The sequence below is a fragment of the Dasypus novemcinctus genome, chromosome 29, assembly GCF_030445035.2.
Source record: "Dasypus novemcinctus isolate mDasNov1 chromosome 29, mDasNov1.1.hap2, whole genome shotgun sequence".
Lineage (NCBI taxonomy): Eukaryota > Metazoa > Chordata > Mammalia > Cingulata > Dasypodidae > Dasypus > Dasypus novemcinctus.
In genome coordinates, this window is record NC_080701.1 from 9,674,056 (window position 1) to 9,698,459 (window position 24,404).

Below are 24,404 nucleotides of genomic sequence, written 5' to 3' on the forward strand. Positions count from 1 at the left end.
AGAAAGGCTTTAAGGCAAAAAAATAATAATAATAAATAAAATAAAGGCAGAGATAAAGCTTTATGGAGGCTGCCTAGGTGGAGACTTACCAAATAGTTGTACCTTGGCGGATTCGCCACAGCCCAGGGTCTGGCTTTCTTCTTTGCAATTCAAAAACTTGGTTTTGTGCGAGTTTCCACTGTGTACCAGTCTCTTGGGAGCTGGCTAATGTAGGCATTCTCGCAGGATGGGTGGTGGAAGAGGAAAGAAGAAAAAGACAGTAATTTTTTTTTCAAAGATTTATTTTTATTTATTCCTTCCCCCCCCCCCCCAGTTGTCTGCTCTCTGTGTCCACTTGCTGTGTGTTCTTCTGTGTCTGCTTGCATTCTTGTCAGCGGCACCGGGAATCTGTGTCTCTTTCTGTTGCGTCATCTTGCTGCATCAGCTCTCCATGTGTGCGATGCCACTCCTGGGCAGGCTGTGCTTTTTTAGCATGGGGCAGCTCTTACAGGGCGTGCTCCTTGCACGTGGGGCTCCCCACACAGCACCCCTGCGTGGCACGGCAAGGGCCAGGAGACCCTGGGTACTGAACCCTGAACCTCCTATATAGTAGGCGGATGCTTTATTAGTTGATCCACATTTGCTTTCCAAGATAGTAATATTTACTGAGCATTTGCTCTTTATATATGTGACCTCCTATATCTTCTTGATGATCTCAAAATTAGAAACCTAAGCTTCAGAGAGTATAAGTAATTTACCTAAGGTCCCCTGGATGCCAGACTCCAAAGTCCATGCTCCTGTACTAGATTATAAGCCTTCTCCAGACATAAACTGCTCATTCACAATGAGTTAAGTACCATTTCTAGAATCAGAATGCCCTTGTCAGATATTCAGGGCATAATAAAAAGCTAATTTGAAGTTTGAGTTACAAATAGTTTGAGTTAACATGTCGTCTAGGGGAGACTGGATAATGTCTTTGGCTATTACATTCATTCCATAGAGAAACGTAAGCAACATGTGGGCCAGTACCACTTCACTACCATTAAGTGGGCCTCCAGTCCTGGTTCTAATGTATTTTTTCTGTCTCTCTGGACATTCTCCTGTTTTGAGCTAAATTTCAATGCTAGCCCTGCATGCGAGCCCATGGAGTATGACTTCAGTCAAGCTGCTCACCTTAAGACTTGGTTTCATCATCTATCTAGTGATGATAATACCATCCACAAAAGATTGGGATCATTGAGGAAGATAAAGGTTACAAAAGTATTATCTGTAAAGAATAAAATACAATCATTTGGTAGATTTATTAAAATTTATGTTATCTGAGAACAACTGTGTTATGTTATCTGAGAATAACAAGTTTACCTTGTTATTCACCTAATGAAATCATAAACAGGAAGGCAAAACTAATGCAAAAGATATCTAATATATTTAAAGGTCAAATGTAAATGGCTTATAAATTACCTGCTACTTTTGACTATCCTACTGATGTTGATTCAATTTAAAATTTAATGAATCATATTTTTATTAAGTGAAAATGTGGTTTGTCTTTTCCAGCCCCCCTCCAAAAAAATTAGATGGCCCCTAATGTGAAATCACTTAGGGCATAAGAAATTTGGTTAGAATTATGTATTTTACACATGCACACATTTAAAGAATTTAGTAGTACTTTCCATATTCATTATCATTGTATATGTCAATTATACCCTTCCAATTGGGAGAAAATTTAGTTTCAATGCTATTGATGATTTATAATTTTGTAACAGTAACTATAAAACCACTTCTGTTGTGAGCACTAAGAAAGGGGAGATATTAATTTTGTTAATCTAGTTCTTTCACAAAACAGGTTTTAATGAGCATTTTTTTTGGACCAGGCATTCATCAAAGTTCTGGGATATATGGGTGAACAAGACAGGTGAAGTTCCTGCCCTTGTGAAGTTTAGATTCTAGTAGAAATAGACAAGGATTAGAAAAAGAGGTGAATGCATAGGAGGATGATAGATAGATAGGTAGGATAGATAGACATAATTGATTGATGGTAATAAGCGATGTGATAGATTTGCAAATTAGACAGTGATGATACTGTAGAGGTTGAAGGGTGAATACTACTTTAGCTTGAAGTGTCAAAAGATGCTTTGTAGTGATAATCAGGCCGAGACCCTGAATGACAAGAAGGGGCCAGCAAAGGGAAACTGACAAGCAACCAGTATGGCTAGAACATAGCAAGAAATAAGAAAATGGTGAGCATAAGGTCAGAGAGTTGGGATGCAGGGCAGGTGATTGAGAAAGAGTTGACATAGTGATATTTAACTCATCATCTTTTCAGATTAAATTTGCAGACTGATACTTACCTTTGCTCCATTCCCTGTACTATTCTCACCTGGCCTTTCCTCTGTGCTCTAGACTACCACTGGGTAGCCCTTGAAAAGGTTGCTGAGTAATTGCATCCACTCAGAAGACATATCTTGACCACATACTTTGTACCTAATTACTAAGAAGACATATCGGGAGTAATACTATTAACATTTGTAATACAATGTATTTATACAATGCTTCCATTGATATGTGGTTCATATATAGTGGCTAACATTTATTGGCAATTACAATGTGCACTTTGCATGTAATAGCTTGCCTAATCCTCATGGACTCTATACAGCATGTTATTATTATACGCAATTTCAAATGAGGGAATTGCATTACCCAGCACAAAGCATAGTCGCTGCCCTCAAATAATTTATAGCTCATTAGGTAGACACTTGAACTCAGTGACTCCAGCGCACTGTGGTAGATGTCATCATGGAGGTCTAATGGGAACACAGAAGAGAGTGAGGTGAAGAGAAATGAGAACCGTCTTGTCCTGTGCCACCCACAAGGACCCTGTGAGGAAGTCTGGGCACTGAGTTGCCCGAGGGGTGATACAGGAGTTGCTGGAATCACGCAGCAGGCAAGGCATGTCTGTGACTTCTACTTTCTGAATGACTACAGTGCCCTAGCTAGCCCACACTCCTACCCCTTCCAATTCACAACAAGCTGTTAAATGACCAAAATAGCCTGTTAGCTCTTTCTTAAGCATTTGCATCTTAAAAGAGGACCCCTTGAAGAAACAATTGTTATTACAAAGCAACAGCATACTTGTGGGTGACCCGTCAAGGTCAGTCAGCAACTGATTAAGTGTGTTGGGAGTGGGGGAGGTAGAAAGTTGCTGGTGGCAGGGAGAAAGGCGTTTCAGGAATCTTCACTTGCCTATTATAGCAAGCTTTTTTTTTTTTTTAATGTTTTAAATAGGATGTGGAATCAGGATCTGAAAGTGGAGCTGATACCATTTCAGTAAATCAGACGCAAATAAATTTGTCTTCTAACACTGAGTCCACAGACCCACCACCTCCCTCCCCAGTGGGCAACTCTGGAACCAAACCCAAGACTGTGGTAAGTTGTAAATAACAATCCACCTGAACTTTTAAGTGTTGATGATCATCAGGTAAGTGTTGATATCTTCAAGTTTTTGCTGCAGTGACTGTTAATACATATGTACAACCCTAGAAATATATGTTTAATAAATGATGGTAACACAAATGTTTCACCAAAAAAGGTCATGGATCCAGAACTACCCAAAATGTGATAATTACATTTTGCTACTGGATACACAAAGCTTTAAAGAATTAGGAGTACAAATTCTGACTCTCCCTGCATTATTATCCATACCACACCACTTATCATTTGTTTGACCTTGAAAAAAATTGTCTGTCTATGCTTCTGTGTATATATCTAAAATCACCCACGTCCTACATTTTCTGTAGGCATTAAATGACATAGCGTATGTTAAGTGCTTAGTGATCTGTTTGGCCTAGAGTCAGTACTAAAACAATGTAAGCTGCTGTCGTCATTATTATGATGCTTCCTAGACTTTACAGAAACTACCAAGACAAATGAGAAGGGACTCATTTACCATGTGAATTAATATAGCATGTGAAATTATAGAGCATTGTTTCCATTGTGAATAAAAGACATTTTCCTTTCCGTAGGAAGTTGACCTGCAACAGGAAAGCAATATTTGACTCTAAAAGATAACATTTATGAGAAAGTAATTACTACTTCAAATATCTAAAGTCACAGTAGCGCTCTGAAATAGCCTTTCCTAGTTTAATGAAAATCAGATTGTGATATTATTTTTTAAATACCCATGTTAGCTTAACACAGAGAAACAAGGTTGGATTGCTTGTTTGCCCAACTTTAAAATAAAAGGCAAAGGCAGGTCTGAAATAAGAATCAAAAGAAAATATTCTGAATTTGAAACAAGTTAGATTGCTGCAATTGCAAGAATAATGAAGATATAACATTTAAATAAAGATATGCCAGCTACTGTCTAAACTCAGACTTCAATATTTTAAAAGAAATTAAAGCCCCTATTTTTATATCTATGGCGTTTTTGATGAAATAGACATTTATTGAGCTCCTGCTATATGCAATGCACTATGCTAGATGAAAAAGAAGACTCAGGAATAAAACTTGTTCTTTGTTTTTCAACAGTGTACCATCTAGAAAAGAGAGGCAGGCATGTAAACAGTGAAATGCAGTGGAATGCTTCATGGGTTCTGCTAGTTTGTATATACTGGGAATAGGAGGTACTGACAGCAGACTCAAGAATGCTATTTTGGGGTGCATGAAAAAATAGGGTTTGAAATAATGTGTTCCAGAGATGAGATTGCAGTGAAATGGTGCTGTTCTTTTTCATAAGGGGTAGAGAAGGTTAATGCAAAATTAAAGTGTGAAACCTGAGGTTTTCATTTTGCTACATTCTCATAAAGGAAAAAGATAAAGACCTTTTGCGGCAGTTTGGAGATTTTGTAGGCTCCAGAAAATCCTGTCTTAGAGTGAACCCATTCCTGTCATATAAACCTATTGTAGGTGTGACCTTTGTATTAAGTAACTTCAGTTAAGGGCCTTTGATTAGACTGCATGGCCCAGGGTGGGTCTTAATCCCCTGACTGGAGCCTTTATTAACGGAGGAATTAAAAGCCACAGGGACAGACAGAAGCCTCCAGAAGTTGAAATCAACAAACCCGGGAGAGAGAAAAGCCCGAAGCTGAAAGCAAGGAGGCCTGGAGGAGAGGGGAGGGACGAGGCAACGCCCCGTGTGCCTGGTCGCCCCAGCTGCAGCTCGGGAAGAAGGCATCTCCTGAGGATGTGGTGACTTGAACACTTTCACGGCCTCAGGAGCTGCAAGCTTTCAACCTAATAAAGCCCTGTCGTAAAAACCAACCCATTTCTGGGATATTTCTTTGGCAGCATTTAGTAAACTAAAACATTTTAATAATATTTTAGAATGAAACCATAAAAGTGCCCATTTTCTCAGGATTTTAACCCCTTAAGAGTACTTTGTGACATATTCTTTCATTAAATTTCATGTTTTGACATATCAGTTGACCAAAATATCCATCACACAGGCACAATTATGAAATACTAAAACCAATTTTTGAACAGAAAATTTATTTCATGTACCCCAAGTCAAGTACTTACTGAAAATCTGTCGAGTTTGAAGTAAAATGGGATGTAGCTATGTATCTGGCTGCTCAGATGTGTTTTGTTATCTGGGAGCACAATCACAGCTTCGTACTTATGCCACAACTCAAAGTCAGTGAGCAGTGAGAATCACAATCTCCAAACACAGTATTCCACTTCAGGACAACCAAAAAGTGCAGAATACATTGTGACTAACACCACAAGTTGGGTTAGACAACTGGACACGCAACTCTGTCCACCTACTGAAATATAATTTAGTAAAATTCTCTAACAAGCTGCGACAATTACTCAGGAAGATCATCCACCATCAAAGGCAACTGATTTGGGGAAATTTCTTAAAGGAAATGGCCAGTAAGGAAATTATCTGGAAAAATGGGCTTTGGTTTGGGGGGAGGAGGGAAAGAGTTGTTTTAAATTTCTGTGTTTTTGTATTTTATTTTTTGTTGTTATTGGTGATATTATTTTGAATTCTCTCTTTCCACTGCAGCTTGAAAATAAGTATTGAGCTATGAATTTTTTAAAATTATGTTTTTAGTTGCTCCTGGGTTAGAATAAATGAGAATTCGATCTGTCTTATGAGAGAGTTTTAAAAAGCTCCTTACTTTGGAGCTTGGGGAATAGATGATGTATAATGACAGTCTGGATATTTTTGTGAAAAGAAAGAAAATCCTAGTATCTTGCAAAGTAGTTCTTTTCAGCACGAACTAAAAATTCAATTTTAAGATCAAGTAGAATTTCTAACACCTACTTTACCCAACCACTTATAGTGAACTAGCCCTCCGCTTTATAATGTTTCATTTTTAGAGAAGGCCAGCTTTCCTTTCAGAATTATTTCATCTTGCATTTGGTTTCCTGCTGTGAAATCTATTTATTATGGTGACTAACTACCACAAATATTTGGTTTTCCTTTTGTATGTAAGGTCTCTTGGTTTCTAAGTGTCTATTTTTAAATAAGATTTTGTCTTTTAAATATATTGTTAGAATGGGACCAATGAGTAACAGTCAGAGTTTTCTTAAATGCCATGTATATATCATATTGAATATTAAGCACCAGAGTAGATTTCTGTGATATATTTCATGCAAAAAAGAAAATGTTAAAAGGTAGGTAATCTGCTGCCACACAACAGATAAGATTAGAAAAAAAGAGAGAGAGGCCTCATGCTTCGTGGCAAGAAGCTCATTGGTTTCTCTCCAAATCTGTTTTTTCTCTTTGAAACAGTCTTACAATGCCTTTTGTACTAGATACTCCCACAAGTCACCCCTGAGTAGTTATATCAGTTTATATGAAGTGTTTTGATTGCTTGTAGAACAGTATAGTCACAGCACTCTGCACGTGCCTGCAGCTACTTGACTTGTTCCTTTATTAATTATTATAGGGTTGCTAACTGGAAGATTTAAAGAGCTGGGCTCTGGAACCTCAGGGGTTTATCACTGCTGTTCCTAAAGACATATCTACGTTTAGGTGTTCCTATAATCATCATTAATCATATATTTATTTAAAAAGATACTAAGCCCCAGATAAAAAGGGAAACAGAAAATTGTATTTGTAAAATAAATAACTGGCCAAATAGAAGAATCTAACATTTTGCTTGTAGGATAACAGAGAACATCATTAGAAGCAGTACAAATATATGCCTTTAATTTAGTCTGAGTGCTTGCTATCCCCCACGCCTGGCCAGAGAGAACTCTTTAGCTGTCTTGTGAGGGAGAGGATTCAAGTGACAGTCATGAGACCTCAATCTTTTGGACATGATTGTTGGGACCACAGCTCTACAGAGCAGCTTTGAGGATAACCTAAACTACGTAAAGGAATTTTGGAGTAGATTGGCGTTCATATCAGAAGGTATTGCACATTAGAGTAACAAAATAACCCTTCTAAAGATATTGGATACAGTATAGATTATTAATCTTCAATATTTGTAAATGCTGTAGGGTGAAAAAGACAAAGAGGTCTTATTCCAAGTTCAAAATGGCAACAGTAGCTCTAATTCCACAGATTGAATCTTTTGACCATTGCTACCAAAACAGAGAAGAGACAGGGCCGTGGGGGAGTCCTCAGCTCTTGGAGGGGCAGGAGCTGGAGGGGGACAGAATGGCACCAAGCAGAGTCTTCCAGCTCCACTCAGGTTCAAGATGAATCCTGCCAGAGGCTGCTGGAGCGTGGTCACAAAGAGCCTCAGGACCGTGTCCTGCCCTGTGAGGTCACGAAAATTTCAACACAACTTTATAACAAAAAGAGGACTCCAGTGCCACAGTCCACCTGATATTTTAGCCACTTGAACTGACAATTCCAAAAGTTCCACAGTCAGTCTAACCTGTTGTTGAAGAAACAGCACGGTTTCAGTATGACCCAGAGCACAACTGCTTAGGCTGTGATTGATTTAGTGAGGAGCTCATGGCCTATCTATTATATATATCTCCTCTAGCATGGTAGAAGTGAAAATTTTTTTTGTCTCACATTTACTTTTATATATATATATGTATTTCAAGTGGGGACAAAAGAAGAAAGGTGGTAACCGTATAATAATTTTGACATGTTATTTTAATGAATTTCATTAAATTTAAAGTCATTTAGAAACAGTTTTATTTCCCTTTTCTTTAACCCATGAGATATTATCTAATCCTCATTGTTCTTGAAATTACCAGTTTATGTGTTTGATACGATGTACATAAGAACCATGTATTTTCACTTCTAATATTTCTATGAATACGTAGCTAAACCTGGTAAAAGAAGAAACTATAGGGATATGGGCTTTAGGAAACTCTGGAAGTTTTAGCCTGTTAATTACTATAGAGAAAATCATTTTTTGTCTATATAACAATAATATAAAAAAATGAAAAGAACAAGCATTCATGGAGTACGTACCATGTGACAAATAATTGCTTTGAACTCGTTGGCTTATTTCATCGAATCATAACAAAAGCCCTTTAAGGTAGATGCTAATATTAACTACAGTCATAGACGAGGAAACGGAGGTTCATAGGGACCCGCCCAAGTTGCTGCTGTGCCCAGAGCTTCCATGCTCAGAGGCACTGCTTTATACAGATCCACTTCAGAACTAGCATAAATTGATACATTTTTTATTGAAAACAAAATATCTCTAATATTTGGATTCTCAAAATGCATGAGAACATTTTTACTGAGCAATAAAGAGCAAGTAGCTGATAGATCAGAACATGGCATAGATACAGGCTTCTAACATCGTTTTCTCACTAAAAGCTACCAAATCACCCACCACAGATAGTATATTTACAATATATGGCTATCAATATGTACATGTAAATATATCCTCTCCCTACCTTATTTTTCAGAAACCTCTGTTGTATGTTTAACTATAAGATTAAACTTTTAATGAAACCAAACGAGAATTAGGAAGTTCTTATACAGCCACCTAATTATTATCCAGTATAAATCATATTAATATTTATTAATTTTGTACAAGAGTATTACTCAGAATGAACACAGAAACCACAAGTGCAGGTTTGTTCGCTGTCACCTGGTGTGGAATGGGGATGTCTGTTTCTGGGATAGATTTGAGGTTTGGGAAGAGCTAAGAAAGGGTTTCAAAAGAGAAAGCCTTTTAAAGGTAAAAGAATACAGGTTAATTGGTAATTTTTTAATATACTATTTAAAATTTTTAAAATACTTAGATTACATAAACATTACATAAAAAAATACAGGGGATTCCCATATGCCCTGCTCCCTACCCCACCACACTTACCACATTAACAGTTATTACAACTGATGAACACATCTTGGACCATGGCCACTAAGCACGGATTATAGTTGACATTGTAGTTTACACTTGCTCCCACACAATTTTTTAAGTTATGACAAGATATATATAATGGCCTGTATTTGTCATTGCAATGTCATTCAGGACAATTCCCAAGTCCTGAGAATTCCCCCATATATCGCCTGTTTTTCCCTCTCCCTGACCTCAGAACCTCCAGTGGCCACTGCCTCCACATCAATGATAAAAGTTCTTCCATTGCTGGACTCACAGTAAGTCTATAGTAGAATAACAGTAAGTCCACTCTAGTCCATCGTTCATTCCCCAGTCCTGAGGATTCTGGGATGGTGATGTCCACTCTGCCTCTAATTGAGAGGGGGCTTAAGTCCCATGGGGAGTGGGTAACTTTTACAACCAATAATCAACTTGTTAATTGCTGCTGCTTCTATAAAAGACAGGTGTCCATGTACAGCTGCTTAAAAATAAATGTATAAAGCCAGTAAATTATTGTTTTGATGGAGGGTTACTTATTAAAGTTGTCAGAGTATGACATTAATCCATGATGAATTAGCCACAAAGGAATCAGGAGAAGAATTCTGAACCTGGAATCAATGAATAGATTCAGGACGGTCTCAGAACCCCTGAAATTTTATGTAAAATTATGAATGTATATCAGCATTTACACATTGCTGGGTACAAGGCCATCAGCTTCATCAGATTTTCAAACGACTCTGAAGGCCTCCCGTACGAGGTAAGGAAGCACTACGTCTGAGGATTTTTTAATGGTTCTGTTTCTGTCATTTATCTAGTAGAGACGTAGTGATGAACACTCTAACATCTTTGTAACAGATAATCAATACGCTTCAAGTACTTTGACAGGAATTACTTCATTGGAGTTTGTTTCCTAATGGAGAATTCCATAGTATTCTCTTTGCATCAAGTAGGCTCTATGCTTCATGAACATATGAAAACTGATTCTCCTTTGCAACAATAAAATTAGTCATTTGTGCTTGTCCTGATTAAGAAGCATGTAAATATACTACAAATGATCCAGGGAGTAGATGTAGCTCGTTGGCTGAGCTCCTCTCTCCCACGTACAAGGTCTCAGATTCAATCCCTGGTGCATCCTTAAAAAAAGATCTATTCGCTAGCCCACACAGTGCTGATGTGCGCAAGGAGTGCCATGCCACACGGGTGTCCCCCACATAGGGGAGCCCCACGGGCAAGGAGTGCACCCCGTAAGGAGAGCCGCCCAGTGCGAAAGAAAGTGCAGCCTGCCCAGGAGTGGCAGCTGCACACACAGAGAGCTGACACAACAAGATGACGCAACAAAAAGAAACACAGATTCCTGTGCCGCTGACAACAACAGAAGCGGACAAAGAAGATGCAGCAAGTAGACACAGACAATTGGGGTGGGGGTGGGGGGGCGAAGGGGAGAGAACTAAAGAAATAAATTAATTAAAAAAAAAAAGATCCATTCCAAGAAAGAAAAACAAAAACCACCTGGGCTTCCCTATAATAGTTTTGATGTAATCTTGGTTTCATGTCTGAATACAATCACATATCTTGTAGATATGATCTTTAAGCTAAAGTAATTATGCTTGTGATTTATTAATGGTAGGCACAAACTAAAATTGAATAACAGCATGTAGATTTAGGCATCAAATCACATCATCTCAAAGAATTATTTAAAACCTATTCATGTTCAAAATTTTAGAAATAATCCCCATTTTGTTTGACCAGGTTTTATATGCTATATTTTTGCTTAAATGTTTAGGTGGATTTTAACAAAGCTGGTCATTTCCCCTAATGCTGGTTAAAATAAAATAGAGGGATAAAAGCACTATTGTTTGTATAAATGGGAACTGCAAATACTCCTTTTTTTACTGAAGTCTGAGGGAGAGAAATGCAAGGTAACATATAAAATTGGCTAAACCTTAAATAGTATTTCATACTGTCACATGATATTATTGGCTTTCATATCCTAAGTAAAGAAAATACTCAGCATAGCCAAGGAAAAACTGAAACAGAATTTTTAAAGAAAGTTTAGACAACCTTTTCTGAGACATCAAAAATGTGAATTAGTACAGTTTACAATTAACAAATTAAAACAAAAATGCAATGGTCTTAGAAAAATGCCTTTGATTATAATGCTTTTGAATGTGGCAATTTTATTTTGACACAGCTAAGAAGTAATGTTAAAGTATGTGGATTTTTAAAGAATATTTGTCTCTGTTCACCAAGATCCTCTTTGTTTATGAAGAAGAAAATAAAGACAAAATTTATAGCTCTTCTAAGAAAAGTTGAGCCACCAGCGAACTGCAGGAAAAAAATGTTTCTAAAAAGGAAATTTTTCTATGATTATTACAATAAGATACTTCTTAGAATTCTGTGATTCTAGAGCATAACCTTGGACTTAGAAAAATAAAACATTTATGTAACCATTTGCTTTTATATTTAAAATAAATTCAACATTCCCTCAATTCTTACATTTTAAGATAATGACATCTGTTTTCAATCCATTTACACATTACTCATGACAGTTTTGTTTGGGATGGGTTACTCTATCTCCACAATCACCTCCTCTTGTAAGCCCTTTTCCCTGTGAATCTGGGAGTTTCAATTTGCCAAGAAGGAGTGAAACTTGTACCCAAATATACTGAGTCTGAATACTAAAGTAAGCAGACGGTTATTAAATATTTTTGAGTTGGCAAAAGTTTTTCTCCATTGTTTCTATTTAGTTTTTAGTAATCTGGCTGATTTGATTTCTGGAGCAGAGTTCCTAAAACTGAAAGAATGTTGAGAAAAGATCGGATACACATAAATGAATGATTGGCCAGTTAGAATTGAATAGATCCCATTAGGATGAGAAAAAATTTTTTAAATCTTCTAGGCAACCTAACTATATGAATAGTTCTGTTGCACTTTATCACCATTACAATGAGAAAAATTTAGTTTTTCCATGAGCTGATGTGACTTCTCAAATACAGTTCATATTTTCATCCAAGAGAAATAACAACTTCCAGTTATTTCTGGGCAATGTAAAATGGCAAGTCAACAGCATGCCACATCACAGCAACCAAGAATATAATTCATGGCACTGAGCAGTAATAATAACTGTGAGCCATTTTCACAGAGCACTCACTCTCTCCAGTTCGAACCTAGTTGTCTCAAAACTCAAATTACTTAAAGTATTCCCATTTTTCTACTTCAATTCTAACAGACTGATTATTAATTCTGCCCCTAGCATTTGATGTCCTCCATACTCACTTTTTAAAGACTGGCCAGCCAGTTAAATGCTAACCAAGAATTCCATGTGAATATTCAAAAACAGTTACATCAAGTTTACACAGAGGCCCTTTTAGGCTATAGCTTTCAGCTGGGTCGGCCACATACAAAAATTTTCCAATGAAAAAATAAGAGTATCAATGAATCATTTAAGTATTTTGATAATCACACGGATAAACATTTGGAGTCATGCAGCAAAAACATGAAAGTCAGGGAATTGTATCCTTTTTATCTTCATGATGTCTTGATATGCCATTTTCTGAAGAATATCTGTTTTCTTGACTCTTCTGAGTATTTAGTGAGTAATTAACATGCCGGTGCTTCTTCCTTTTGAACCAGTAGCCCATACTCCTTACGTCTTGCCGCAACTGACTCTGCTTCTTAGTGACTCTCTAGTCTTCCCACTGTAATAAACTGGTAGCATCGAGACCGCCTGGGTTAGGGACGCCTGCAAAGGAAAGCAGCTCATGTGCATGACCACGACTCTCCTTTTTACCGCCGATGGTTCCATCCATTTTCTTTTCTGTTGACGTCATCTATTCATCTTTGTGTAGATACTGTCATGCTTTACTAAATAGGCATTTACCAAATCGGTCATAAACGTGAAAAGCAGAGGCTCATTCAAGCACGCAGTGAGAACTGTGTAAGTCAGTGCTCCTCGCACTGGGCAAGCTGGGACGCCCGGACCTGCCTTCCTCCACCGCGCCAGCCATGCGTTTTTACTTTTATCTCTTCTATCTACTCACCTTCTACATAAGATTTTCTTTGGCCAGTTCACAGCACAAATTTTGTTTGAACCCTTGACTAAACAAAATCCAAGAGAGAAGCAAATGTAGAAGAATTTGAGAGAGGCTGGGCACCTCTTCGCTGGCTGGAGCAGCGGGGTGAAGTGGATGGGAATGAGGCAAGCCCGTTCTAGTGGTGCAGCTAGCAGTGCTGGCGTGTGGGGTGCTCATGGTTGAAAGGGGGCGTTAAGGTCGTGCGTATCCCTGGAAGGAAAGCTAAAGGACGGCAGGTGGGACTGTACAGCATAGTGAACCCTCCTGAGGACGTTGTGGTCACTAGCGCAAATGTAAGACTGTGTTTCCATGAAATAGAACAAACGTGTGTCGATGTTACAAGATGTTACTAATAGGGTGATATTTGGCCAAAAATACAACCAGAGCAAACTCTGGACTAGGGAATAGTAAGATATAAATATTCTCCATCAATTATTTTTTTAAAAAGGGAACTATGCTAAGTGAAGAAAACCACACACAAAATACTGCATACGGTTTGACTACATCTATATAAAATATAAATGTAAATCTGTGTAAAGAGATGGAATTAAAGTAGCAGTTATAATGGCAGGGGAAGGATCGAGGGCTTGGGAGGTGATGTAAGGGGTGGGCGTTTTCTCTTTTTTGCTGGAATGAAAAGACTCTAATATTGATGGAAGTGATGAATGCACAACTCTGATTACCCCAAAAGCCATTGATTGTACTCTTTAGGTGGATTATATGACTTGTGAATATGTTTCAATAAAAATGATTAAAAAAAAAAAAGCATTCAGGTAAAGATGTGCCCAGAGCTTCCTTGCTGCCAGGGGGACACCTCCTTCCCCAGGCTTCCTCGCCACTGGGTCACCAACCCCAGAGGGACAATAGAAAACAGAAGCGTGGGAGGGAGCAGACTAGATGACAGCGCCGCCACCCAGCCCGGCGCCTGGTTCTGCTGGCCCAAATCTTTGGTGCAGGACGGAACACTGAGTTTTAGCTGCACATCTTCACCTTGTTTTCACTTTGTTCCTATTGGGAAGTAAAGTCGAAGCTTTAAATAATTCATTTACAGAGGGACATTTAGGACTCACAACTAATAGAATGTCCACTTAAAGATATTTTTAAAAATATATTTACAAAATGATAGTTTGTCTTTAATTTTATGTTTGGCATTTTGTAGCTAGATCACAATTGTGTAATCATGTTCCTACTTACTCATAGTGTTTCTTTCCATATTGACTTCAGTGTTACACAAAACAATATGATGGCCAAGTCCATACAGTTTTATCTGCTTTTCTAATATTCCTTTTTGAAGTTACACAGACTGAAAAACAACTACATAATTACTAAAGGACAATTTTTATTACTGCAGTGTTTACTTTTCATATACTTAGACATCGCACTCTATCTTAAAATGTAAAGAACAGTGCTCTTAGATGTCCATGTCTGTTTGACTGATCTGTTCATGTCTTTATAAAATTATCATTTTTAACAACCAAAGCCTTTCTAATTTATAACGTAGCTAAACACTAATGCTATTACTGTTACAAAACCCAAACCTTTTTTGTTTTCAGCAGCTATTAAGAATTTACTATGGCTATGCATATGCCATTTTGCCAGACACTGGTATCGAATTTAAGGGGACAAAAAAATAAATAAAAAAAGACATGCTTGAGATCCCTGGACACAATCTCTGGGGCCAGGCATTACCTGGAGAAGGTTTACTGGACAGTGTTCTCAGGAGTTGGAAACGTCTGGAAGTGAGGAAGGCAGGCTTGGGCAGAAGGCAGAGCTGCACCTCCCTGCAGTTCCCACAAGGGGGGTCCTTCAGCGTTGTCCCAGCCTGAGGCAAGGGGGCTGGACCTCTCCATTGCTGTGCCAATCCTTGGCCTGAGGCTGCCCTGACAGTGATGTGACCTTAGGTGAGGCAGTGCCTTGTGGCCAAGGGCGTTTCCCAATGAGAGCAGCAGACACAGCCACTGACAACCAGTGTCCCCCAAAGCAGAGGGTTTGGCGCGTGGGCCCTGAGGAGGGGCTCTGGGGGTCGCGCCGCCGCCTCCACCGCCCCTGACGCAGCCTTCACTTTGATAGGGCTCATGCTGGCACAAGAAGAGTCTGGTCAAGGGTAAGAAGCCATCCAAGATGTCAGGAATAAGCACTGTGATGTCAGATTGCAATTCAGGATGTCAGAAGCACCGAGTTAAAGGCAGTATCAAATGTAAGAATTAAATGGGAAAGAAAGGGAAGCGGACTTGGCCCAGTGGTTAGGGCATATGTCTACCACATGGGAGGTCCAGGGTTCAAACCCCGGGCCTCCCTGACCTGTGTGGAGCTGGCCCATGCGCAGTGCTGATGCGCGCAAGGAGTGCCCCGCGTAGGGGAGCCCCGCGCGCAAGGAGTGCGCCCGTAAGGAGAGCCGCCCAGCGCGAAAGAAAGTGCAGCCTGCCCAGGAATGGCGCCGCCCACACTTCCTGTGCCGCTGATGACAACAGAAGCAGGCAAAGAAACAAGACGCAGCAAATAGACACAGAGAACAGACAACCGGGGCGGGGGGGGGGGGGGGGGATTAAATAAATAAATAAATCTTTAAAAAAATAAAAAAATAAATGGGAAAGAAGTACAGGAATTCTGTTAGGGAAAGTGAGCCCTCGGGTAAGACTTCCCGGAGAAAATGCCAATGGAATGTGGTCTTTACCAATGAGGGGGAATTACCCAGGTGAAAAGTGGGGCGGGCATTTCAGTCAGAAGAGCATGGGACAGTCATCAGGGCACAGCGGGAAATCGCTTTAGACGGAAGCAGCCTCATGCACCACTGGCAGAAAATGCAGCTGAAACAGCCGTGTGGATGAGTTTGTGGAGGATTTCCAGTGCCCTGACAGAGAATCTACTTTAAGGGCAAGGTGAGGATGTTTTTAAAATGAGGAAATAAGATGATTTCATTTCTGTTTTAAAGATCTGGTTCTCTGTGAGTAATAAAAATACATTAGGGGTGGGGGCTATGTGGGGTGTCAAAGGAACAGAGGAAGAGCAGCTAATATTTGGGGGAATGATTCCAGCAAGGGAGATGAAACCTGAAAGAGGGCATGAGAAGGGAATGGGCCAGGTGCAGCTTCATATCCACTGTGAAAGAAGAGTTAATAGGCCTTAAAAATTGACCTTTTGCAAATGATGAAAGAAAGGGAAGATTCAAAGCTGCAATTGAGATCTATTGCTTGGGAAATTCAGAGAATATAGGTTGATTGACTAAGGTGGGTAATAAAGGAGCAGAAGTAGGTATGAGGAGAAAATGAGATTTTTTTATAAAGGTATAATTTACATGAAATAAAATGCATCCAGTTTGAACATACAGTTCAATAATTCTGACAAATGTACATCCTCATCTAACCATCACCACACAGGGCTAACTGCATAATTTGCAGGACTCTGTACAAAACAGAAATGCAGATCTTCTTTTTAAAAAGCAGGTGAACGTGCTGTTAAAAGTATTAAAAATAAAAAGTTTTTTCTTTTTTTCCACACACTCTCTGTCAAATTGTCACAGTGTTTTTTATTTGCCATTTAATGGTGTGCTAAGTAAAGGAAACTTAAAATGGTTAAATGTTAGTGGGAATTTTACCATTTACCTATACATTGTACAGTCCTGGTTTTAAATGCAAATATACGTTTAACTCATATGTGGAATCACCAAAATGTCATACTTCATATGCTGTGGCTTGGTCATACACATGTGGAACTTTCTTAGGCAGATAGAAACACTGCACAAAACTACTCAACTGTTTTACTTCAGTTCTCGATATGCTCTTGATATGTGCATTTTCTACCCAAACTTTCAACCTTTGATTTGCTGATGAGGGAAAAAGCCTGAAATGTAAAGGAACTGTGGTTTGCTCTATCTTTCTCTTTCCTTCAATGTCATCATTTGAACTTAAGTGGTTGGTGAACACAGGCAAGTCACACAACTGAGAAAGCATATGAAGGGGTTCCTCAGGCATTCTTGTTGCTTAGTATGCCTTTGTCTTCTTTTTGCATCTGAACAAGTCCTAGTTCAAATAGAAAGCATGTCCTCTCAGAGCTGTCAGCACCCTTCCTCCTCTGTAGACATAGCATGTTTACCTGGTACTTGCTTTGCATCTGACCGTACTACCACACTTCATGAGTCCAAAGGAATTCTGTTTAGGGGCATTGTGAAGGCTATTTGTGAATGGATTAGCAAAGAACAATGGGCAGATGTTTAGCTCACATCTCCTCTGCTCACGTGCACTCTTCATTGTCCAATTGGACTTCACTTAAAAAACACAAGCTCAAAGATAAATTTATTTATTTATTTTAATGTTACATTAAAAAAATATGAGGTCCCCATATAGCCCCCACCCCCCTCACCCCACTCCTCCCGCATCAACAACCTCTTTCATCATCGTGGCACATTCATTGCATTTGGTGAATACATTTTGGAGTACTGCTGCTCCACATGGATAATGATTTGCTTTGTAGCTTACACTCTCACCCAGTCCACCCAGTGGGCCATGGCAAGACCTAAGATGTCCAGCACCTGTCCCTGCAATACCACCCAGGACAACTCCAAGTCCTGAAAATGCCCCATCATATCTCTTCTTCCCTCTCCCTTCCTTTGGCAGCTACCATGGCCACTTTCTCCACATCAGTGCTACATTTTCTTCCATTAATCACAATAGTTCCAGAATAGAATATCAGTAAGTCCACTCTAATCCATACTCTCTTCCTCCATCCTGTGGACCCTGGGATGGTTATGTCCATTCCCCCTCTATATCGAGAAGGAGCTTAGATTCCACATGGATGATGGGTGCAACTCTCCTGCTTGCAGTTGTAGGCACTCTTGGCTCCCGGGTGTGGTGGTTGGCCTTCTTCACCTCCCTGTTAGCTGGCCGGGGTAAGTTCCTTAAACTAGAGGGTAGGTGTTGCAAGTCTGCTGAGGCTCAGGGCCTGGCTGTCACATGGACTGTCAGAGATTCAGGTCCCCTGAGGATACACCAACCCCCAGTGCCAACCACAGGTTCAGTAAAAGTGACAATTCATAGTGGTTACAGTTAAAAACGGCAACTGAGGGAGTGCTGAGTCCTAGCTGGGGGTGGGGGGTGGGGAATTCTATCAAAGATAAAATTAATATGAGTTAAACCACGAGCAGGGTCCTTCGGAGCACAGCGCCCTCTGTGACGACACAGAGTGTAAGTCCATAAGTGGCCGCCACAAGATACGGAACACATTCTCTCACCTCAAAAGGATCCCTTGTGCCTCCCAAGTTAATCTCCCCACTCCCAGCCCCAGCAAGCACTGATCTGCTTTCTGTCACTATAAATAGAATTTGTCTTTTCTAGAGTTTCTCATAAATTGAATGATATATTAACTAATCCTTTGTGTCTAGCTCCTTTCATTCAATGTAGATGAAGAGATTTATCTATGTCGTTATGTTTATCAGTAGTTCGTTCTTTTTATTTCTGACTAGTGTTCTAGTGCCTTTGTTGAAAAGACTGTCCTTTCCAAATTGAATTATGTTGGCTTCTTTTTTTCAAAATCCAATTGGCCACATCTGTATGGCTCTCTTTCTGGGATCTTTTCTCTTTCATTGATCTCTATGCCTGTCCTTATCCCAGCACCACACGTTCTTGATTCCTGTCGTGTTATACTAAATCTTAAAATCAGTTTATATAAATCCTTCAACTTTGTTCGTCCTTTTCAGAATTGTTTTGGCTATTTTGCATTTCCATCTAAATTTTGGAATCAGCTTGTCAGTTTCTACTTTTTAAAAAGTGTGCTCAAATTTTAATGAGGACTGCATTGAATCTCCACATTAATTTGGGGAGAATTGAGATCTTAACAATATCAAATCTGCTGGTCATTGAACATGTATATATTTTCAGTTATTTGTGTTTACAATTTTTTTTAGCAGTATTTCTTAATTTTCAGTGTACAGGTCTTGTGCATATTTTATTAGATGTATAACTAAGGGTTTAGTTTTTTAATGTTATTGCAATGGGAGTTACTTCAATATCAGTTTCTAATTGTTCGTTGTTATAGAAATACAATCATATATATATGTACTGTATCTTGATAAACTTATTAGTTATGTTAGCATTTTTGCAGATTTTGTTTGCAAATAATTATAATTCTACTTCTCCCTTTCAAATCCCTATGCTTTTTATTTTATTTTTCTTCCTTATTGAATGGACTATGATCTCTAAAACAATGTTGAAAAGATATGGTAAAGGAAGACATTCTTTCCTTGTTCCATATGTTAGAGGAACACACTCAGTCTTTCACATTATGTTTAATATGAGCTGTAGAATTTTCAGTAATGGTCCTTTTCAAGACAAGGCAGTTACCATCTATTCTTTGCTTGCTGAGAGTTTTTAATATGAATAAATTACTACTTTTATCAAATGCATTTTCTGTCTTGACATGATCATATGATGTTCTCTTTTTCTCTTTTGTTTTGTTTATACATTGATTGATTTTCAATTGTTAAACCAACCTTCCATTCCTGAGATAAACACCTTTATAAATTAGTGGGTTTGATTTGCTAATTAATATTATTAAAAGATTTTGGGGTATTTGTTCCTGAGGGATATTGAGCTCTAGTTTTCTTTTCTGGCAATGTCTATATTTGGTTTGGGTTATCTGGATAATGTTGAACTCTAAAATAAATTGAAAATGGTATTATTTTCCTCTATTTTATAAAGAATTTTAAAGAATTGATATTATGTCTTCCTTAAATGTTTCACATGATTTACCAGTAGAGTTTTATGTGCCTGGTGTTTTCTTTGTAGGAAAGTTTGAATTCTGGAATTCAACATCTATATTTGATAGATGGCTATTCATGCATTCTATTTCTTCTTGCGTCAGTATTGATCATCTGTGTCTTTCAAGGAATTTTATCAGTTTCTTCAAGGTTGTCAAACATTGGCATAGTTCCTAATATTTCTTTATTATCCTAATAATATTTATATTTTCTGTAGTGATGTTGACCTTTTCAAAACTAATAGATAATTTGTGACTTCTCTTTTTTTTATTTTATCAATTTAGCTAGAGATTGGTCAAACTGTTCTTTTTTTTAAGCCTTTCTCTTTATTCCCACCCCCACACCCCCTCCCCTGAGATGGCCCCCCTCGTCTGTTTGCTAGCTGTTTTTGCTTGGTTTTTTTAACTTGTTCTTTGTGCTCGTTGTATGCTTGATGTTTTTGTTTCTTGTCTGCCCGCTGTCTGTTTGTGTTTCCTTTAGGAGGCACTGAGAACTGAACCCGGGACCTCCTGTGTGGAAGGCATGCTCTCAGGTGCTTGAGCTGCATTCGCTCCTTGCACATTTTATTTTTGCTTGTTGTTTGCTCATTGTCTTGTTCATTGTTTTTGCTCATTCTCTGCTTGTTTTTTTCTCATTGTCTGCTTATTGTTTTTGCTTGTAGTCTGTTCATTGTTTTTGCTCGTAGTCTGTTCATTGTTTTTGTTCAATGTCTGCTAGTTGTCTGCTCTTTGTTTGCTTGTCTTCTTTAGGAGGCACCGGGAACTGAACCTGAGGCGTCCCATGACGGGGCAGGCACCTACCTGCTTGAGCCACATCCTCTCCCCTCTTTTTTTTTAAATCAACTTTTGATTTCAATGCTTTATTCTATTGTCAGTTTTTTATTTCATGGATTCTCTTCTTGTCTACCTTATTTCCTTACTTCCATTGAATTTTAACTTTCTCTTCTTTTTTCCAGCTTTTTTTGGAACTGTAAATCACTGATCTTAGACCAATCTTCTTTTCTATACGTGAATTTAAAGCTGTATGTTTCTCTCCAAGCTTTACTAAACTGCATCCCCCAAATTTTGATTATGGATTTGCTTATTTATTCAATTCAAAATACTTTCTAACTTCCTATATGATTTCTTCCTTGAACATGGATGATTTAGAAGAGTGATTTTTAATTTCGAAATATTTTGGATTTTCTAGATATCATTCTAGTTTTTGATCTGTATGATGACAATTCTTCTTAAATTTACTAAAACTTGTTTTATTGTCCAAAATATGGTTATCTTAGAAAATGATCTATGTGCACATGACAAGGATATGTATTGTGCAGTTTTTGTGCAGATTTGTATTTATATTATTACCATGGATTGCTTGGTAATGTCTATATTCTACTGACTTTCTCTCTAATCTTTCTATCAGTTATTTAGAGAGGACAATTGATATCAACTATTGTTGTAAATTCGTCTTGTTCTACTTTCAGGTTTGTCAGTTTTTGCTTTCTTTCATTTTGAGGCTTGTTTTTTAATTGTATACACATTTAGATTTGTTATGTCTTCTTGATTAATTGATCTTTTTATCATTATGAAATATCCGTCTTTATCCTTGGTATTATTTTTTGTTCTGAAATCTACTTTCTAATATTAATTTAATTATTCCACATTTTTATGATGAGTGTTTACATGGTAGATCTTTTTCCATTTTTTTAGTTAGCCTATCTGCAACCCTGTATTTCAAGTGAGTTTCTTGTAGACAGCATATATTGGGGTCATGCCTTTTTATCCATTCTGGAAATCTCTGTGTTTTAATTAATGTTTCATTATCCTCTTTAGTACTCACTCTACAAACTCTGTCTCTCCTTCCTAAACTCTGGTCTTTACATTCAAAATTTTACAACAACAGTTAGGAGACATATTAAAACATTACAAAATAATTTGTGTGCTAACAAAATCGAGCCATAGATTATCCTCTTTGAACACAATAAAGAATGATTACTAACCTTTTGAAATGGGTCACAGTATTTTTCCAGGGAGAATAAATATGTGTCTGTCAGTTTGCCTAGACTTTAACTTTTTTCTAATTTGTGGTCTACCTGACATAGTTTCCTATTATGGGACCTGGTTTCTTCTTCAGCTCCAACAGATGCTAATGAAACTGCTTTCCACACTGGCTAGACTTTCTTGGAAATTATGATGAAAATGAGGTCCAGTGACAAGGAATGTGCTCTTCCTGGCCAGAGGTGCTGAAAGTTCAGTTTGGGGCTCAGATCTAGAAGCTCCAGCAGCTTCCTGAGATGAAGAAGGATAGATTCCAACAATAACCATTCCTGTAGCGTCTCAGATGGTGAGATCAGGCATGGGTGAAGGGAATTAGGGCAGGCAAGTCAAGATGGTGGATTCTGTACTAGAGAGAAGGAGAGAGAACAGCAGCTGTGTATGGCAGGCGAGGCATAGAGAGGTTAAGAGGTGATGAGTTCTGTTTGGTTTTTTGCTTATTATTATTCGGAATAATGAAAGTGCTCTGGGAATGATTGGGGTGTTGAAGCACAAATATGTGATTACACCAAATACCATGGATGTACTCTTTGGATGGATTTATGTTTTATTAATATGTATCGATAAAATTGATTTGTTAAAAAAAATGATAGTGTATTCTAACTTGTCAGCTGGGTGGGCAGCTGGAAGGGCCCCAGGGTTTTAGGTTTATATTCAGATTCGGACTGAAGGGCTGTTTTTCTTTCTGAAACAAGAGTAACTAAATGTAATTTTTCCTTAAAATACCTCCAGAAACTTTTATTAAAATATTGTCATCAAGCCAGAAAACAATTATAGCATATATAGCAAAATACCATCTGATGCAATTTAAAGGAAGCACAAAAATAAAATCATTCCAATATTTTTATTACTGTTAGCATATAATTTTATTTTTTCCTAATTATTCCTAGCATATTTCTGAGTTATAGAGTAACATTATTCATTAATCAGTTTAAAGTAAACCATCATAGTGGGTTAACTATAATTCCAGTTGCTGTATAAATTCGAAGGGACATAACAAGGACATGAGCTGTGTGCTCCCTTCTGAATCTTCTCAATTAAATTATTTTAAAATTGTTGGTAAGTTACACACACGAGGAAAAACAAAAGGAATACATTTTATCAGATGTCCAAATTTAAAATGTATTTAAGATGGAATGCGGAATTTTGAAAGTTTTGCAAATAAAGTAATTTGGAAGGATGGAGAGAGAGATAGATATTCATCAAACAGTCTTTTGGGGTGTTTTTCTGGTGTTTTTCTACAATGGATTTTATACTGCACAAGAATATTCTGATACCCAAACAATATTTCAGGGAAAAATTCTAACACAATTAATCTTTCCCTGGATTAGAAGTTAGATTTCCATATACATTATTTCAGACACTTTGTTTTACTTCCTGAGAGAATTAATACAATACTAACTTAAAATTTTATAACTGTAAATAATTGTGGGGTCTTTAGAAGGACTTTCTTCTCTGGCGGGAAAATAGTACTGGTAGACTCCTACAATTACGAAGTTATTTTTCCTAGAATGAAGACATTTTACACCTTAAAAAATATATTCAAAAAAAAGATTAGCAGTAATTAAAATATTATCTATCATCATGAAAACCTTGGAGATTAAAAGGCAAAGCATTGCCTTATCTTGCTGTTGGTTTGCTTGTTGTCTTTTTTAATCTTTCAGAATGCTGCCATCTTCTGGTCAAATTGTATATCACTTCATACACACAAAGGAGATCTGCAGTATGGCAAATTTGGTTTATATAAAGTCATCCTTTATCATTAGAAGCTACTTTTTTAATATTTGTGCCTCCGATATTCTAAAACGAGAGATCTTTACATGACTCTTCAGAAACTTAAAAAAGTTAAATTCACAGCAGGTGTTTCGAGGACTTGTAATGCATGAAAATATATATTACAGATTAAATGCCATTTATATGGAAGTATAAATAAAGCAAAGCATCTCTCTCTGACTTTTTTCTTTCCCTGTGAGTTTCTATTGCTAAGTATAATTAAAGAATTTTTACCTCTCTTTGCTATTTTTACTTCTACAAACTTGTTTTAAAACTCCCCGCCCCCCCCCAACGGCTCTGTCCTCTGTTAGCTCATCTGCTCTTCTTTAGGAGGCACTGGGAACTGAACCTGGGACCTCCCATGTGGGAGGTGAGTGCCCAACCATTTGAGCCACTTCCATTCCCTTCTGGATGCATCGTCTGCTTGTTGCAGTGTCTGCTCATTGCAGCATCTGCTCGTTGTGGCAGTTGTGGCATCTACTGGTTGCAGTGTCTGCTCATCTTCTTTAGGAGGCACTGGGAACTGAACCTGGGACCTCCCATG

The 24,404-nt window shown here is 38.0% G+C and overlaps 1 protein-coding gene across 2 annotated transcripts in view; it reads left to right on the forward strand.

The window, feature by feature from the left end:
- Nucleotides 1-24,404, forward strand: part of DLC1 (DLC1 Rho GTPase activating protein) — a 507,940-nt gene that overhangs the window by 201,252 nt on the left and 282,284 nt on the right. For both annotated transcript variants that reach the window (XM_058289885.1, XM_058289886.1), the window contains exon 4: nucleotides 3,262-3,402. In XM_058289885.1, coding sequence (XP_058145868.1) covers nucleotides 3,262-3,402 — 141 coding nt within the window. The remainder of the gene's footprint in view (nucleotides 1-3,261; nucleotides 3,403-24,404) is intronic.